Here is a 12,542-nt window from a genome sequence, read left to right as displayed (position 1 = left end):
AACTGAAATGTACTAGGGAAAAGGTTTGTGTTTGGAGTGTCTGAATTAGATACAGAGAAAAGATCATGTATCTATAACCATTAAAAATAACACTGGACTTTTGGGTTTTTTTGAAGCATACCACATTATTTCTGCTATCATGAGAATGTTTACTTTGCAGAGACAAAGCAGGGAACTGAAATGCTGAGTATTCTTGTGGCCTGACTCATGGGTATTCAAGCAAAATACAAACCAACACCTAGGACTTCCTAGTGCATGTTACTCATTTACAAGACAAATAACTACAGCTTCGATGCCATGCACCAAATCATGACAAAAGGCAGTAATTTTTAAGCATGCATGGGTTTGCTGCATCTGAAGGGCAAAGAACAGCTCTTTCCCCTCACATAATTTGCAGCTGCATTTTTACCCCTTGAAACTAGCAGTCACCCTGTAAGTTTACATACAAGCATGTAAGAGGTCAAGGTCTTTATCCTGTCAGTAGTATTAAGAAAGAGTTAGGAACTATTTTAATGAAAAGAGCCCAGTAACAGCTGAATGCAACAGCTGACTTTTGGTAAGACCAGACTAAAAAAATATTCCTCTTCTCTTTTATACATAGTAGATAAGAAAGCAAAATGTGCCACATAAAAAGGACTGCTAACACATCAGCTGGGAGGACTAGGTGAAAAAAGTGGAATAATTTATTATTCTAGATGTTATGTAGTGTTTATACCTGCAGTATAAATCTACCAGTTTACACCTACCCGTCTCTGCATTAAGGCTTCAGGTCAGTGAAGGGCTCAAGACTGGCTTAACGATTTCAAGGACATAGGTAGTTTTGTTTAACCCAAGACAGACCTGTGCTAACAGGAATTGGTCTTATGCAACAGAGTCCAGAAATTTCTGGAGACTGAAAAACACTAGGGTCAGATTCTTAGGCTGAACCTCAGAAGGCCTCACACCACCCCAGCTAGAACAAAGCCTCAAAAATCTTTCACAAATCTCTTGAAACAAGTAGATGTTTTGATTGAATTTTGCTAGCTTACTCAAGTGTGAGAGGACATTTGAATTATTTTAAAGTGCTTTTACTTGCTTTTTTTTTTTCTGATCAATAGAGCAAGCTCAATAAAATGTGTCAAGAAGTCTAATACTGTTTGCTGTTAGTATCTTTCCATCTTTATTTTAGTAGAGAGTACTGCTACAGAAAAGACAGGGTACCCAGCTTTTTAATCATGGGAGAAGCTATATAGTTGTATCAGGACACATAGCAATATTTTTGTCACCCAGAAGGTATTACAATCATGGAATATTTTGTAAGAGTAGTAGAATGAAGACATTAAAATAATTTTTTAAACATACACAACACTTAAAAAGATAATACAGCACAGTATTTACTTGCATTTTTTAAAAAGACGGCATAAAAGTTTTTAGTTCAGTAGTTTGATATGTAATAAAAAGCAGTTGGTCTGTTTCCTGCATGCTGGTAGCAAAATAGCTGTGCAGAAATCAATGCAGATCAGCATTTCCTGTCCTTACCACTCCTTAACCCACAGTAGCGGCCAACTGACTTCTTGAACACTTTTTTCCACCCATAGGATTTAAAGTTTGGCATTTTTATACCTAAAGCATTTTAATTAATATCTTTCACAGGTACTCTTTTTTCTTTTAAATTGTGGTACTGCACAATTTCTCCTTTCAAAATCACAGAATAATTTAATTTGGAAGTAACCTCTGACAGTGCAGTCTCCCACACAAAGCAAGGCAAAAACTTCAAACTTTGATGAGATGCTGGGGGTCACATCCAGCTAAGTTCCAAGTAGGAATACTAAGACAGAATTTCCTTACTTTCTGGCATTAGCAGAAATTCAAGGTAGGCAAGAGTTATACACTTTTGCAGTTGATTTCTATTTCAGTGAAAGGCCTTTTGTATTCAGGTCTTATATCAAGTGTCTTCACAGGGCTTTTTTTCTTCTGTTGTCTTGCTTAGAGACTAGTCTGCAGTCTCTTACACCTCCCTGACTTTTTCCAGTCATTAACTTCAATTCTTGTTTTAAAACCTTTTACCCATTGACCCTTAATAAACGGTTCTATGGAATACTTTAATTACCACCTTTCTTCATTTGCTATTTGTTGATTTTTATTCCTCCCACAAAGCCACTTTCAAAACCAGATTTAATTCAGAGAACAATAAAGTTACAGCTCTTTCAGTCCTGTCAGTTTTTCTGTGCATAGTGAATGCACCAGGGGTAGAACCAAAGGGACATTCTTACCAACAGCTCCCTAAGTACAGTCTGGCAGGTGCACAGAGAGACAATTCACTTTTACTCCATGACTTCACTCCTCAATGTGTATGATCCAAAATTTTCCTGCTGTATCCTCACTGCTCATGAAACACCTATAAACTGTGCCACTCTCAGCAGCTTCACCAGCCACACATGCTGGTCTAGCACTTCTCTCTATAGCACATAAGATGCACTGGGTGTCTCACTTAACCAGAGAACTCATGAATGTCTTTTGAAAAGGAGAACAAGTTGGAGCACAACCAGAGGGCTGGGAGAGGTAGCCAGGGTAGCAGCCAGCAGGACTAACCACACTGCAGGTGTGCTGCTTAGGAAGGGCTGTGAAACCTGCAGAAGCAAGACAGAGGTGCTGTTTCAGCCTTAATAAGGGAGAGTTCAACAGCTGAATATCACCATGGGCCCATGAAAGGAAGAACAATCATACACATGCCTACTTGTGGGCATGGTTTGCTCAGTAAGGTTCGAATTGGCATTACACAGAGAAAGCGGTAAGTGAGGGTGAGGAGACTAAGACTCAAATTTTGAAGGCATGCATGTAAGAAGCTGATGAATCTGCACTAAAATTCAAAGGCTATTGTGTGGGGGGCAGAAGAGAGTCATCAGTTTAAATCTAGTTCTGTTTGACCTGGATGAGTGGACGAATGCCACTAGCATCATCTGAGATGACTCTGACACAGCACCAAGAGTGGAGCTCCATGTAGCCAACACATACTCTTACAGTTTATACATTATCATAGAAAGCTGTAAAGGGGACTAGACTTCCCACACACATCAAGTGCTACCTCCAGAAGACTGTTGAAGTACTGCAGACTGATGTCATGAGTACTGTATGCCACTTTCACAGTATCACATTCCTTTTAATATTACAGACAAATCTCAGCTCAAGAACATTCCCCATGATTCCTCAGCCAGACAGAAAAGAGTACACTTGCAAAATCATGCGAGTTTGAGAGCATTTAATGTAATTTAAAGAGGCACAAAAAGGTTTTCTTTCCTTTCGGAAAAAAAAAACCCCAAACCAATATTTGCAGAATCTGTTCATAGAGTACTGTAATCAAGCTCAGAAATAGAATTTAATTGTACTCAGTGTTCTAGTGAATTTGGGCTGTTCTGTTTTGTGGTGGTGCTTCCTCCCCAAGAGAGATGCATCATGTTGCTGACACACTTTAAGGATTTTTCTTACACATGTGTTCAAGACATACCTTATTTGAAACCTGAAATACAACAAAAGCTGGCTACTCTCCATAAATAAACTGCCATGTCCTAGATTGCTTCTTACTTTTGGACCCTTCCCCATGAAAATGCATGACCCAAAAGCAAACTGCAGTTGGGAAAGTCTCCATGTGCTTTTAGACTATCTCCAAATACAACAGCACCTGACTGGCTCTGAAGGGGGCATTCCTACAAAATCTGCTTCTGGAAGAATAGAAGTATACTCTACCATATACCTGGTGGGCTTAGTACATGGTGTTCACTAATTCATATTTGCCCAGCCCTTTCTGTCCTTAAAATTAAAACCACTTCTTTTCATTCTGTACTGCTTTATCAGCTCTTCCATTCAGTACCATAAACTTGTAAGGAACAATGTCAAAAGATATTTCAAATAAGGCATTAACATCTTCACAGGGTTATCTTCTCCATACTTTGTTTCAAAGGTATCTTTTCACACAACTTCACATAAGAAAACAGCATTTTAAGACATAAAAGTAGTTGCTGGTCATACCTACAGGGTTCCTGGCTCACATTTTACAAGGTGAGTACTGAACAACGAGGCAACACCTGTTGTAAGCAATAACTAGAAATATCTGTGCTCATTCATTATCAACAGAGATTAAATCCTTTTTTTTTGGGAGAGGTGCAAGATGGAATTGCAAGCAGCTTCCTTCACAGGGTTGAGACAGGCCTGGGACTTTACTGGAGGCTATGGGGTGGGAAACAGAAGGAAGCCTATTCTTAGATAGCTATAAATGGAAAAAGAGAGCAACGGCATTTTAAAGCTTTCAGGACAAGAGTTCTTTTCTGTTTTGATTTTTTTTGAGGCGAGGGAGAGAATTTGTCTTTTATAACTGAAAGGCAATAACACGATTAAACAGGAAATGAGGTACTAAATTTTTTTTTGAAAAATTATTAATCAGATTAAATTTCATTTGTACAATAGGATACAGGCTCTCTCCCGGTCTCCTTTGCTCTTGGGCTTCTGGCAGTTATCAAAATGGTACAACTGGCAAAATAGGGGTTAACAAAACAGACAGAAGTGAATACAATTTCTTTGCAATTAAAAAAAAAGCCTGAAATTCTTCTGTCCTTTTTATCAATATCCAACTCCAAACAAGAAGGGAGGAAAACTCCATTGCTGATGTGTCTCCTTATTACAACTACAGTTATTTCTGATACAACCTTCTTGATAGCTGACCCAAATGCATGTCAAAATCCCCCTCCCTTCAAAATTTATTTTGAGAGTCTCATGGAGGAGGGCAGAGAGGGGAAGTCAGCCTATGGATGCTTTTGATTGAGTGATGTGCAAGTTTTATCTGCAGCAGAGTGAAACACCATCCCTCTTACTCTGACAACAGAGCTGACAGACTTCCTGAGGAAACAGACAGCCACACAGACCTTCCTCCTAGGGCTGGTGGGAGGCACAGGGACAGATGATATTTTTAATCAGAAGAATCTTACTGGAACATTAAACTTATAAAGGCCCCAAGGGAACCAGAGTGAAGAAGCTGATCAGCTTTTTCCACCATTCTGCCTGACTGGTAAAAAATCCTGGTGAACTAACTTGCTTGTGGATGAGCACACTTGCTGCTTTGTCATATAGTAACAGATTTCATCTGCCTCAGGTCAACTCACAGGAGAACAGGATGGGAAAGTAATGACTAAACATCCCATGAAAACTACTCTGACTTTCACTTAAAAGAGCAGTTAGTTCACCAGTTTTCGTCTTTCTCTGCTGTAAAACAGAAGAAAAAATGCTGACTGAATTGTAACAACCTACAATAAATAATTTTTATATGACTCCATGCTTCATAAACAAAACCACATCAGCTGCATGAACTTTGTCCATATATAAAAAATATGCTTTCGTCTAAAAAAAAAATCAGCCTTCAATGACTGTACGTCAAGCAGAAATGTTGCTCTCACAGAATGACAAATTCTGTAGGTTATATTCCAATGGGACATACCCAAATCTGAAATTCCAGCACATATTACTGGTTCAGGTTCTGGGTACATAGCACCAGTTTTAAAGAGAGGTCCCTTGTACATGCATAATTGTCTAAAACTCCAAAGCACTTCTACAAATTTCCTTTTCCATTACTTGCATCTGAGGACATTGGAAGCTATAAAAAGTACCACAGAAACAAAACCAGCATGAAACATTTAGTGCCAACCATCCAAATTTCCATGACAACAGCTTCAGTGAGCTCACCTCATTGGTACTACAGCAGCAGACCAATAGTTCAGTAAATGTAGAGAGGCAACCGTTAAGATCGGGTAAAAGTAAGATATTTGGCTACAGAGCTCCTTGAAATAATCACATAAACCCCCCAAAATGTTTGATTGAAAAAGAAAGGAGCTGTTTAGTTAGCTCAGCTTTGCATTTTCAGAAGCAGGGAGTGCGCCTGTGCAACTATGCATAAGCAGCCTCTTTTCCCCAAACCTGCAATTTCACAGAATATCTGTACCTGAAAATCCTGTTTGGTAGCTGCATATCAAAGGTTTCCCCTGGAAAAAAAACCCCATGCTTTTGATTATAGTGATGGTGCTACAAGGATATAAAGGGAAACATTCACATGTCCAAAGCTAGCAACTTTTGAGTTGGGAAGAAACTTCCAGATACTCCAGCCATGAATAATTTTTGGTTTGGTTTTAAAATGTGATCATCGACACTTGTGCTTACACACACAGTGTCCTGAGAATGGAAGACAACAAAGACTTTTATGCTCTCTTCACATTGCTTCAGTTAATAACAGACAGAAGCCACAGAAATTCCAGATAACCTCTTCAGCCCTGAAATTTTCACTCATTTAAACAGAACTAAACCTCATTTTGTGATAAATTTCACTGCATGTGACTTCCAGTCAGAAGTGTTTGGATAACGCACGTGAATGTGACTCTTGGGGTGTCTTGTGCAGGGCCGAGACTTGGACTTCATCCTTGTGGGTCCCTTCCAATACAGCTTATTCTGTGATTCTGTGAAAATGCTACTACTGAATTTCTATATTTATGCATTAATGCATCTCATGCTTAAGTATTGTAACTTGGTTAAAAAGCAAGAATAACTGAAAACAATTCAGATACAATTCAGTACAGTTAACTCAGTGATAAAACCAATACACAGTAGCTAGTCATTCCCTTGCCTCACCTTCTGCTCTCTGAGTTCTGGCTGCTCTTCCCAGATCTATGGCCTCACCTCCCCATAGAAATTAGTAAGCATCTCTTGACATATTTTGTGTATCTTAACTGATACATAAAATACTACCAAAACAGAGGCTGAGAATTTTTTTCCTCTCAGTCATTGGCATCCATAAGCATTTCAGCTTGAACAGTTGATCTGTAAAGGCTTCCAATGGGGAAAAAAAAAAAAGCCAAGATGTAATTCCTTTAATTGAATAATAATTGTATAATTCCATTGAGGATTTACTTGTTAAGTCATTAGTCAACCTCTGTACACCACACACAACCTCAGCTCCTTCAAATTCAAAATAAAATGGTTCAAAAGACTTCTTAAAGTACTTAAAGCCTTTATTAGATGGTACAGTAAAAAAGTTCCAACAACCCGTTAAAGCAGAGGTTTTCTCAGAAATGCTGCTGCTTCTACATTAAGGATGATGGGAAATTACAGACTGTAAAGAGGTTCTTTACCTGACTTTTCTCTAAGGATATTTATGGGATCCAGAGTGGAACTGCTGCTTTGGTGTTCTCAGAAACACCTCTAGTACACATAAAGACAGCTTCATTACAGTAGCCTTTCAAAAAAGTCTATGACATGAAACAGTATTTTAAATCATGAAATGTAAGGCAAATAAAGTTAAACTGCAGTGCTGCAGATATATGTATATATGACAAAAAATCCAAGCAAACCCTTAGTTGTATTATGCATCTTTGATAGGACCTGGGGTTTTCCCTGATCCTGCAGAATTTACTAGCAGTTTTGCTAGTGGTTGGCTCAGAACGTGTTAACCACATGAAGACAGCAAGCACCAACTTCCAGAGTGCTTTTCAGCAAAGAAAAGCAAACAGCATTTGACTAGAGGCTAAAAGTTCTGTTTTGAATTGCAGAGGACAGAACTTGTACAAAAGAGCAAGCTCAGCTACCTTGTCGGGCTTGGCTTGTTAAATCTGAAGGTCAACATGAACCTGAAAGAAGATACTCATGAGAAATATTTCAGAAAGGCATAAATGATTCAAGAGAAAAACCTTGCTAAACTGCAATCTACATGGCCAGGAATTTCTCTGTGGAAAGCTCTACTCCTTACTAAGCACCCCTAATGTACCTGACAAATGCAGAGGACACTGCCCTACTACACCTGCGCAGCCACATAAAAGCCACATGAGTGACTATATTCCAGCCCTCTCCCACCAAACGGGGAACATCTAAGCAGAGCAGGTGCAATTTGAGCTTGGCATGCAGAAAAAGAAATGGAAGGATAAAGAATAAAAGAAAACCTTTCCAAAGGGAACTTAACTGCTGAGTAACTGAGGGGTTTCACCACCGGACTGACTTCATTTCAAATGCTGAGCGCATATTCCTCAGTCATCACCCAGGCCCCTGCAGGGAAAGGCAGGGAGTGACTGGCATACAGAAAACAGTACATTTTAACTGCTTGGTATTTTGTGATAATCTGCATTTATCTGAAAGCTGTCAATTGGTAGCAACATTTTACCCCAACATAAACTGACCTGGAGAATCACACTGAGCGGAAACACAGTGTTCTGTGACAAGGGCATTGTGCAAACTTGGGCACCAAAACACAGCTCTGGCAGAAATCTGCACTTTCTCTTTGCTACGTTGCTGGCATCCAGCCTGGGAGACAAGCGAGGGTCTGTCCTTTCAGCCCTACCCACAGCATCAATGGCTTCAAGGAGATTCTTCCACAAGGAAAACTATGGCTTTTGAGCCTTCCCTCCTCAGTGATTCCCAATTCTTGCCTGGCACTAGTTCTCTATTAACTACTTGATTCTTGATACAGTATGCAAGTATTCAAATTAATTTACCAAAAGGGTTATGAGGGGTAAATGCACTAGCACAAACAAGAGTTGCACTCCATAAAATACCACCACCACCACTTACTCACCTACCCAATCCTAAGTAAGATGGGCTTAAAAGTAAGACAGGTTTAACAAATGTGTAAGATTTTTTGCTTTAGACAGTGTTAAAATGCCTAGTTATGATGGCTCCTGAAGAGACCAAAACTTGATTTGTTTGACTAAAACGTAAGTCATTCACTGAGGGATTAAAGATGCCCAAAGGTGCTCAACTTTGCTGGAAGCTGTTGGGAATAAAAGAAAGAGGCATGTCAGTTAAACTGGAGCAAAACAACCTCATAAATGAGTGTGATATACCCTAGAACAGACCAGCAAAAAAGCCAAGATCATCCTTTCAGAACACTCTTAAAAAGGAAAAAAAAAGCAGGAGGGGATTTCTTGGCCATCCTGATTTTCAGTCTCTCATTCCTCTTCATTCCTTTGCAGAAGGCAAATTAATTTCATTTGTAGCTTCTGACCTAAACTAAGAAGTATATTATTATTCCCATGCATGCTCCTCCAGAGGTCTACTAGGCACTGTTTATAGAAAATAGTAGGAATGATGGCAAAACACCAGCAAGATCAATTCTAACACAGCATATAAAGCTAAATTAGGATTACAAGAAATATAAGTGAAATTTCCAATATTATTATGATTACTTCTTCAGTAATGTTTCATGGCACATGCCAAGTAGCCATGGCTCGTTGCACTGAATAGGATAGAAACTTTGATGGCTTGAGAGCTTCCCAAACTGAGGAAAGCTCATAGGCCATTCTGACTCAGAAATCCTTGAAGAAAACCCAAGCCAAACTAAAACTTATTTCTTGTTTTGTTATTGGGAATTTCAGAGCATCTACTGTAAATACACCCTAAAATCTGATTTTTCACAGGAGAAGGAATCCAAACAATCAGCTGCTCAACTCAAGGTCCAAGATTAGCCAACCCAGCTCGGGACAGCTACACTGTAACCCCACCCTTTTTTGCCAGTGCTGGTAGCACGTAGTTGGAGGTTCCTCAGGCTTCAGCAACACACTCTTGCTCTCAGTTCCCCTTAGGAGGGAACTGGGAACAGGCCTTTCCCTAGCTGAGAATCTGAGGACACATTTGCTCAAAATTCTCTATTTATACAATTTCTTGCATTAAGAACTGTTTCTATTTCTTCAGCAATCAGTTCTCTAATTCTGGTTGCTGTCAAGCTGCTTCGGAATAGAAACTTGCATTATAAAATTAAGCAATTTGTAAGGAAGTAAGACTAATTTTTTTTTTTAACTAAAGCTGTATTAAATATAGGAACAGAAAGAAAATCACTTTTAACACTTATCACTGTATTAGTATCTCCTACTAATTAATTAATGATGTGCAAGTTTACCACTAAAAATCTGCATGTCTTTTTTTTTTTTGAGACTGAAAGCTCTGACTTTTTTCAACCCCACAATGATTACTTTTTATAGCAGTTACTTCAGTGACCTAAACTGAATATGAACAGTCTTTGTGTGTCTACAAAAGCAACTGCATTTTCTACTCAGAACAGTGCAAACAGTTTACACTTTCAAGAGACTATGCTTTTAGGTGCTTAGTCAAAGGTTTCCCTTAAGTCAGTTATCTAACTTTGTACCAAACCATGCAGGAAAAACAGGTATAACTATTCTTTTTTATTTAAATAATTTTAGGAGACCAAAACAAGTCAGTACTTTAGAATTCATTATCCACAGAGACATCATTCAGGGGTTTAGCCAGCATCCATATGGCCAGTGGGGGCAACATCAATCTACGTGAGACTCAAGTAGAGCTTTATCCTCCAGCCCAGAATGGGCCCTATGGCTGAGCCTGGCAGCACTGCAAAACTCAGCCCTGAAGAGCCTGTGTGTAGGTAAGAGACAAGCTGGATAAAGCTGCATGTAAAATGTGTAAAGAAGATATATTAAAAGGTAATGTTTATACAAACACCAGGAAAACCGATTTTATAGCACATGGGAGTAAATTCCTTCACATGTTGCTTCATCTGCAGGCCTGGCGACTTGCATGGTGAGTCTAAACACTTACGTTGCTCAAGTGGGGGGGTCACTCATTTTTAAGTAATAGATGCAAGGGGACAGCTTTGCTTCGAGGAGGGCAGTTTCCTCCTCCCCGCCTCCCCTGCCCCCCCCCCCTCCCTCCCACAGTCTTTCCCTGTTCTGGAATGGGCCACCATCTTATAAAAACTGGAAAGGCTTGCATTTGTGTTGAAATCCCACAGCAACAGCTCCTACATTTTTACTGATCAGATTTTGGCAGGCAGGAAAGCCTTCTCTATTCACAAGCCTCATTTGATATGTCTAAGTACACTGCTTTGCTTTCCCTCCCAAATTAGTGCTGACAATTAATGGCCATCAAAAGAATAAAACTAAGTAGTTGTGAGGAACCAGCATTGAAATAATTAGTTTTGAAAGCCCAGAAAGCACTCCTAAAAGCAGTTAGAAGTATGTTTGTGCAAGAGCTTGTTTCTCTAAAAACACAGTGAGCTAGCTCCGTGTGCTACAAGTTCTGACCTCTTCCAAGACCAACTCCTCTCCGACCAGCTGCCTTGCCCAGCTGACAAGTGAACAACGAGGGAAGGAAATGGGGCATCCCTTGGGGGCATCCTTGAAGTATGTACTCAGCGGCACCGCTCATCTTTAAGAGCAGCCATCTGTATAGGAGACCGGCACATTTACAGGAGTCGGCACGGACATCAGCCGGTATCGTTCCCTCACATAACACGGCAAACCGGGCCTCATGTTATGCATGAGACAGAGCCTGAGACATGACAGCAGAGGCAACTACACGTGCTCCACCTAACAGGTCTTCACCCAGAGAAAAAAAGGCAAGTGGAAAGAGAGAAGGATACATTTCGATTTTTCAGGGTGTGTCTAAAATTCAGCAGTCTCCTTTCAAGACAGAATAGAGCAAATCCTTCTATCTGAGAATTTGAACAAAGGCAACAGTCACATATCAAGCAATTCCCTCTTACCATCTTCCCAGGGTTGGTATTCCACCTGTTAAATATTCAGGAACAGGGAAATAGAAGTAATTAAGCAACTGACCATTTACACCTGACAACAGAGAAGAGCGAACCAGGTTTTATGTGGTCTGCCTAGCAGCCTACGCTGTCTGTTAAATTTCAAGATAAAGTCTTTTTCCCCAGCTAATTCATTCAAGGAACCTACAATTCTTGCCTGTCATACAGCTGTTTCACACACTTGTCCTCTTCTACACGTTAAACTGTGCCTCGAGACAGAATATCATTTGCAGCTCATTTTAAATTCAGAATGACTGTTCCATTGGAATTTTTTTAAACAGCAGCTCAAAAATATATTCTAGAGATCTTTAACCATCTTTACTGCTTTGCATCCATATGTAATTTCAGTTACAGTGGAAAATCCTACTGAAGCCCTAGACACACAGACGAAGAAGCCACCACAACACATGCTTTACCACAGTGAAACATGTAAGTGTCCCACTAAAATCCAACTTATTGTTCTTCATAAATTAAGAGCATGACAAAAAACAGGGAAAAAACGAGTCCAAAACAAACAGTGGGAGCGCTGTTACACATTCCTCAGAGTACACAAGTAGCGTTAGACTCCAACAGGCACTAAGATCAGGCCTTCTGAGCAGTTTTAATTACAGCTCTCCCCTTTTGCAGATCCGCAGCAACGTTGAACAAGTCAGCCAGACCTCCAGCTTCGCTTTTAGCCCCTAAACCCAAGCCACGTCTGACAGCAGGTTACCTTTACTGGTCACTTGGAGTGCTCCTCCTTTTCCCTGGCTGAACAATACAGCAGGGCTTTGCTCCCTTCCCAGAGATGACTGACTTGCCTTGAAATTACACGCGAATATCTGCAAGCCCTACGGCTGGACTTTGCTGCCCGAGCGCGGAGGGCGGCGGGCGCCGCGCCGCCTACCTTGGCCACCCAGCTGAACAATGGTGACATCCTAGGGGCTCCGGCGCGGCGATCCCTGGCTCCGGTCGCTCCTCTCCGCCTCTCCCGCCC

General features: G+C 40.3%; 1 protein-coding gene across 8 annotated transcripts in view; it reads right to left on the bottom strand.

Moving 5' to 3' along the window:
- Positions 1 to 12,542, bottom strand: part of TBC1D1 (TBC1 domain family member 1) — a 115,400-nt gene that overhangs the window by 57,554 nt on the left and 45,304 nt on the right. Inside the window, exon 1 of one of the 8 annotated variants that reach the window (XM_017744571.1) lies at positions 12,453 to 12,536. The exons of the other annotated variants lie outside the window; for them this stretch is intronic. Within the exon in view, the coding sequence (XP_017600060.1) occupies positions 12,453 to 12,482 (30 nt within the window). The 5' untranslated portion in view covers positions 12,483 to 12,536. Of the gene's footprint in view, positions 1 to 12,452; positions 12,537 to 12,542 lie in introns of those variants that run through there. 8 annotated transcript variants of the gene reach the window in all.

This window comes from Corvus brachyrhynchos, unplaced genomic scaffold (assembly GCF_000691975.1).
Source record: "Corvus brachyrhynchos isolate BGI_N302 unplaced genomic scaffold, ASM69197v1 scaffold17, whole genome shotgun sequence".
Taxonomy (NCBI): domain Eukaryota; kingdom Metazoa; phylum Chordata; class Aves; order Passeriformes; family Corvidae; genus Corvus; species Corvus brachyrhynchos.
Note: the sequence above shows the minus strand (reverse complement) of the source record. Positions and strands in the feature narration are given on the sequence as shown.